The following is a 6,802-nucleotide window of genomic DNA, read 5'->3' on the forward strand; positions in this document are numbered from 1 at the left end:
GACATTTCTGGGTGACAGCGTCCGGCTTGTTCTGACCTCTGCCTCTGTGTGCAGGAGAACAGAGGGCAGGGAGTGTTCCTCCTGTTGTTTAATGAATCAAGTTTACTGTTTGAAATCATTTAGATTCATGTAATAAACCTGAAACGTGACCTCCTACAGATGTAAACCACACGGCCTGTGGGAGAATAGACCACCTTCTGCTGACCCTGTTATGTAACTTCATGTCCCTGTGCTGTCGGAATCTCTTAGCCCCCTTCAGGCAGGGGAGGGAATCACAGGCTCTGTCCATGGTGCTGAAATATCTGTGTGCTTAAAGTGCTGTGCAGATCATGGTGAGTGCAGAGACGGGCAGCAGCTCCAGATGTTACAGAAGAAATGTTTATGTTTAAACTTTCTTTAACACCGACTGACGCTGACTCAAGTGACATCACCTGAGGACTTTTTTTATCAAGCTTCACACATGCTGCACAGATGCATCTGACCTCCGGACGTGGTTGATTTCTGCAGCGCTCCATTTTCTCCTCCTAACATCGAACATAACTTGAAACATGTACAGCTAAATAGAGCTTAAATATATTAACAGTTAGATGAACTAAATCAAGTCTAACAACAAAAACGTACTCAGCTGGGGGGGGGTGTCTCTGGATTATTACTGTAAGCACACTGATGAACCTTTCCCGAACTAAACAGGACTGTTTTGTGACACGGTCACAGTTTGGTTCAGGAAAAGATGATTTCAGCTTAAATACGACAACAACTTTTGTTTCACAGGTATGAGCATGTGTAGATGAGTCTCTCCTCTTCTGATCACAGTGTAGATTCATCGTCGCCTCCTGAGGCGCTGACGGCACACGTTTGTTGGGTGTATTTCTAAAACTTCTTTAATAAGGATTTACATTGTCAGACTCGTTTAAATCCTCTTTGTGAGAAAGCGCGGCGACAGGAGGACGAACCTGCGTGACTCAGAGAGAGAGACATTCTTCCTGTCGGCTCTGATGAGCGAGGAGGACGATGTTAACGTGTTTAACAGGATTAACCCTGAAAGCTGCACAAACATGCAGATCCAGGTGCAGCTGCAGGCTGAATCACACGTTTACCTGCGGGATGTGACGCTCCATGACTTAAAGATCTTAAGTGCGTCCTTAACATGCTGCAGGAGTCACCGGGGGGGTTTAACGAGGACGCTCGTCCTGAATGAAGTGTGGCGCTGAGCTGTTGACTTTATTAATGAGGCTCTCATAAAGCACCAAACATCCATCAGCGGAGGGATGAGCACTGCAGAGTGTGTGTGTCAGACGCAGGGACATTTATCTGTAACACACACACACGGAACATAGTCTGTAGTTAGCATGACAATAATGGACAAGTACAGGTATATCAAACCAACACTCAAAGCTACAGAACTGTTACCAGCATGAATTTAAAGCTCTCTGTGCAGTAAAGTCTCGTCCGGTTGCTTCGGGTGATTGTGTATGTTTTTACAGGTAGTTTGATTGGCAGACTTTAACATCCGTCCATCAGCAGGGTCAGAATATTATGAAGAACTGAGATTATTACTGGAGGGGAAGTTTTGTTACACAAGTATGTAGCCTAGTCTGGTCTTTAACTTTATAAAAAGGTTACAAATAATAGACTTAGTTAAAGCTGAACTAAAGCCGGACTCATGATGATTTAATGCAGACATTAATGCAGGCTGTATCATGATGCTCCCGATGCTCACCAGCAGGTCGCTGTCACTTCGGCCTCTTTAGATTTATGGTGTCTCCAATGAAAACATGTTGATGGAATAAAACAAATGCAACTTAAAAGAGCCCTCCATAACTGTGACAGCGTGGAGCCGATCCCAGCTGTCACTGGGCGAGAGGCGGGGTAACACCTGGACAGGTCACCTGTCGATCACAGGGCTGACTCACAGAGACAGACAACCTTTCACGCTCACATTCACACCCACAGATCTAATGAACCTAACGAGCATGTGTTTGGACTGTGGGAGGAAGCCGGAGTACCCGGAGGGAACCCACGCATGCACGGGGAGAACATGCAGACTCCACACAGGAAGGCCCACTACGTCTGAGCCGGGACTCAAACCAGGAACCTCCTAATTATGGATGTGAATAGAAGCTGAAGTTCTTTGTAAACATAGCCGGAGGTGTAGCCTTATGTCGCTCAGTCTCTCTGCATTGTGCCTCAGTCAGTCAGGGCTGCGTTGTGTTGAACAGCACATGATAAGGTCTATGTCTGTGGAAAACAAATGTGAATGTTTTTTAATGGAGTCCTCTGATCTGACGATCATCATCATGTCAGGGCGGGTTGGGTTGAACGTCAGCTGTAGCAGCAGGAGGCTTTTTTTTAAGAGGACACAGAGTCCAATCGATGCACACTCAAAGACGTTTCACCTCTCACCTGAAAGGCGTCTTCAGTTCTAAACTGAGAGTTGAAACGTCTTCTGCCTGCAGTCCAGTGGCCTTTTAGATGAAACCTCTGAATTACCATGACCTGGAGGACTGAGAACACCTGCTCCAGCTCTTTCACAGCAGTTTAAAAGCTGGACCAGCCTTTGCTAACCCTAGCATGGATGAACACGACCTTTTGTGGACCTATGACGTTGTGTTGGCAAAGGTTTGTAGTACGGGGATCAAACCTGGTGGCACCTTTAGTAACCTACAAGAAATATTTGGTGGCCACAGAGAAACCTTTTGTGGCCCAATCAATGCATGTTGTGACGACCCCTCCCACTCTGCCTGCCTGTTTCAGGTACTGGGTGGAGCTGGGAGGGTCATTTGCTGATACCTGCCCACCTGAGCTGGGCCTCTGGAAAAGCATAAAGGCCTGCCTTTGTTGGAGTCTCAGGCTGTGTTTGAAATCGGATACTACATACTACATGCTGCGTTCGGCGGTAGTCTGTAGTACGGAGCTGTGGAGGTGTATTTTGCCGTATGCTACGCCAGCAGCAGTTTCCGGTTTTGGAAAGTGGAAGTAAACAAAAGCTGAACAAAAGCAAAGCGCTGCTCCTTTAGCTATAGCGCCCCCTTCTGCTCTTCTGCTGCCGTCTGCCATTTCAGCTGCCGTTGTGACGCTCCAGCGCTTTGCATTGTGGGATACAGTAGGCGAGGCAGACTGGTCTGATGCATACTGGAGATTTTTTCCTAATCAGTACAACTTCCGGGTATTTTTGGCGTACTGCACATTTAGCTTTTGTTTGCATACTACAGACTACATTTAGGCCACATCAGGACGTGCTGCTAGTGTAGTATGCCATTTGGAACACAGCCTCAGTCTGTCACTCAGCTGGACCTGCTGCGTCCTCCTCAGCCTTATTCCTTTGGTTTGCTGCATCCGTCACATGAATCACACACCATCCACTCATCCACACACACTGACATGACTGATTACTCTCATACTCACATATCACATTAGTTATTTCTGTTAGCGGCCCTGAGCCAGGCGGCAACAATGTCCAGTTGCTTCATACTTTATGCTTTAATTGTCTGGTGATCAGATCAGCTGAGCTTCAGTTCCTCACAGTGCAGCAACAACGTAGAGTGACTTTTAGGCCTGAACAATATAAGTAAGAATTGTGCCGTGACACTGTGAAATATTCTGATGAAGATATATCAGGACATCTCCTGGTGTTCCTGCATTTCTGCAGCATGTTTAACAAACACGAGTTCCTCGCCCTTCTCTGCTCACCTCGCGATCGGCTTCATCTGTTCAAATGTTCTCATGCCGAGTTTGAATTAATTGTTCGTGTTGTTTCATTCCTGTTCAGGAAGTCTTTCGCACATGATTACCATGTGACCTCATGTTCATCTCTTATTGGTGATAAAAATATGAATTTATGCAACACTAGTAACTATTGCTGCCTCAGAAATACAGGGCAGTAAAAATACTATATTAAAACTAATATTTAATAGTGCATAATGTAGCAAAAAATGTTACCCAAAATCTATGAGAACATGAGGCTGATTCTAAAAGTCGTTGTTGGAGGTTAAAGACTCAGCGAGCTGTTCTGCTCCTCCACGTCTCTCCTCGTCCTGCTCACAGGAAACACCAGCTCACTCTGACTGCACCTGACAGCCCACAGCCTCGTACAAAACATAGCCTTTTATTGAAATGATTGATCAACACGTAGACGGAGGACATAGAAACATTTTTGCAACACTGGATGGGCAGTTAACTGTAGCTTATATACGGGTTCACTGACTCTCTGTGGAATAAATAAGTGCATACATACATGTGTATAGAGACTATATATCTTTATCAGACGAGCAAAAAGAGCATCACACCACACAGTAATGTCCTCTGTATACAGGAGGGGGCACCGAGGCCTTTCAGTTCAGTTCATAGTCCCACACAGCCTCAAGTCCACGAGACGCACGACGAGAAAACGCAACAACACCTGCACAGACTGTGGATCCATCGAGGCGGCGCATCCAGACACACTCCCAAAACACTGAGTGGGAATATGATTCTGGACCTTTTAAATATCATTTCACTTATTTCCAGGCAGAACGACCCGTTTGTTGTTGCTAAAAACAATCAGCAGAGCACGAGAACCTAAAGAGGAAACAAGTGGAATTTATTCATCCATTAATAATCCATACTCTATGAAAGGTTGAGTTTAAGACGGAAAATGAGAAAGGTTGGCATCTTCCTCCTGACCTCCCTCCTCTGTCTGGCACTGTAGAGGTCACGTGATTATCCCATGAACATCTAGTCCGGGTATAAAAGGAAACCGGAAAACGTGCTGTACTTGTTGTTGTTCCCGCCGTGCGCCTTCCCGCCGTCCAATTTGACGTAGATCTCGTCCCCGGAGTCCAGGTGCAGCACGACGCTGTTGCTGGCGTAGTCGTAGTTCTGGTCTGCGTCCTGCGCGATGGCGCTGGCTCGGACCTGCAGGTGAAGAGACGTTTAGGTACAAAGACAGCTTGTTTCAACAGCTTCATCAACAGCATCTGCACCCCGCACCCCCCTCCCCCTGCAGGAAGACGCACGTGTTGATTTCACAGCTGGAGCCAGCGAGCAGCAGTGCGCGCGGAGCCTAAAATAACATGGCATGCAAAAACTTTTAAGCAGCGGGCATCCACTACACGGCTACATACAAATCAATAAACAAATTAAAGAACCGGAAGTAATGTGTTTAACCCTAATGCTACTGATTCTCAGCCCCCGCAGACCCCAGAGGTCCTTTAAGTCAATCCCAACAGTGTTTCAGTGTTCAAATGTTTCCTGACATTTTCAACTCAAGCGCCAAATGGCCTCAATTAAAAAGACCAATGTAGGCCTACTGATGTCCTACAGCCACTTCTGCCTTCATGCGTAATAACGCACAGGATTATTGTCTCATGATGTGGCTCGTTGTTTCAGTGAAGCACAGTGGAAACCTGTCGCACATAGTGCACAGCTCTTTTAATAAAGATACATAATACATATATTATGTAGATTTTAAATATTGTTTGTTTTAAAGTTTAATGACAGAATGGGAGTATTGATGTTGACTTTGTTCTAGATTGTATTTTATTGTTTATCTTTTAATCAAACTGACGTCATGGCTGCTAACGTACAGTATCACAGTCAGGGGGGGAGAAGCACCCTGTCAGTCATTTTGAAGGACGCAGACATTTATCTATTATTAATCTCGTTTTACACAAAATGCAAATAAGTTATAATAACCTGTAATTTTATTTTGTTCAGACACGTTTGTTCCTGACAGAATAGTTTCTTGTTTGGCGCTCTCTGGATGTTAAATGTGTTGTGAGGTGTAATCAGCGCGCGCGCGTGCACACACACACACACACACACACACACACACACACACACACACACGCACACACACACACACACACACACACACAGCAGACACCCACCTGTCCGTTCTTGCACAGGTCAGCCCACATGCTGGTCCCGTCCCCGCCGCGCATCAGGACATGGTAGGTGAAGTAGTAAATCCCGGACACCTGGCACGTGAACTTTCCGGTCGTGGGGTCGTAGTGGTTCCCCAGGTTAGTGACCACGTCATCAAACCTCAGCACCTCGTATCCCTCGTGCGGGTTCTTCAGCCCCACATAGAACGCGATCTTTGCCCCCCCGATGAGACTGGAGCCCGGGTCTCCGCCGGTCTCTGAGCGCGCGGTGCCCCCTAATGCAGGATACCCCGCCTTCCCGGTGTCCCCTCTGTCCCCCGGTGGCCCTCTCGGTCCGGGGGGCCCCGGTACGCCCGGTGGCCCCCTTGGCCCGGGTTTCCCCGGCCGACCCGTCTCCCCTTTAGTCCCTTGCACAAAGCTGGGAGAGGGGATGGCGCTCAGGTCCTGCATGACCTCCAGAGCCGTGGCGCTGGGTTTGGGGCTGTACGGGTCACAGATCATCCGGCACGTGCCCATCATCTCGTAGTGCGCGTCCGTCTTGGAAGTTTGGACCAGCAGGGGAATCGCGATGATGAGAGCCAGAACCATGACGATGCCAACCACCGCGGCGACGATCCTCTTCCTGTGGAGAGTCCGGGACGCGAGCGCTAAAAAGTCCGTTTTGCTTTGGGACGTAATGGTGGAAGGTGGTGAGAGCGCGTGAAGACGCCGCAAAAAGGGATCTGACCACAGCGGATTCTCTTAAATCCAGCGGAGAGAGAGGGATGGAGGGATGGAGGGGACAGAGATGCGCGTGAAGCCTGCAGCTTGGCTCGCCCTGCAGCGGTCACTCGGTGCCACTCTCACTCGGCTTCACGCGGATGACAGCGGAGATATTCGTGTTGGCACGGCGGCACGCGGCGGGACTCCGAGCACAAAGAGGCTCCCAGCGGCTTTTT

At 48.0% G+C, this 6,802-nt stretch overlaps 1 protein-coding gene across 1 annotated transcript; it reads right to left on the reverse strand.

Annotated features, from left to right (window-relative positions):
* Window positions 1–4,713: 4,713 nt before the first annotated feature.
* On the reverse strand, window positions 4,714–6,473 carry c1ql2 (complement component 1, q subcomponent-like 2). Its single transcript, XM_069663272.1, has 2 exons — window positions 5,868–6,473; window positions 4,714–4,893 (listed from the first exon to the last, which is right to left on the reverse strand). Exons 1-2 carry the CDS (start codon window positions 6,450–6,452, stop codon window positions 4,714–4,716), a joined length of 765 nt encoding a protein of 254 aa, XP_069519373.1. The 5' UTR covers window positions 6,453–6,473.
* Between the last annotated feature and the right edge of the window lie 329 nt (window positions 6,474–6,802).

Source organism: Semicossyphus pulcher, unplaced genomic scaffold (assembly GCF_022749685.1).
Source record: "Semicossyphus pulcher isolate SPU_LCO1_2020_fin unplaced genomic scaffold, fSemPul1.0.p SCAF_15, whole genome shotgun sequence".
NCBI classification, from domain to species: domain Eukaryota; kingdom Metazoa; phylum Chordata; class Actinopteri; order Labriformes; family Labridae; genus Semicossyphus; species Semicossyphus pulcher.

Excerpts from the sequence above, each read along its gene's own strand:
- c1ql2 (XM_069663272.1), bottom strand. The coding sequence starts at position 6,452 with ATGGTTCTGGCTCTCATCATCGCGATTCCCCTGCTGGTCCAAACTTCC. Across the intron at positions 4,894-5,867 it reads ACCTGTGCAAGAACGGACAG|GTCCGAGCCAGCGCCATCGC; the intron begins GTGGGTGTCTGC and ends CTTCACCTGCAG.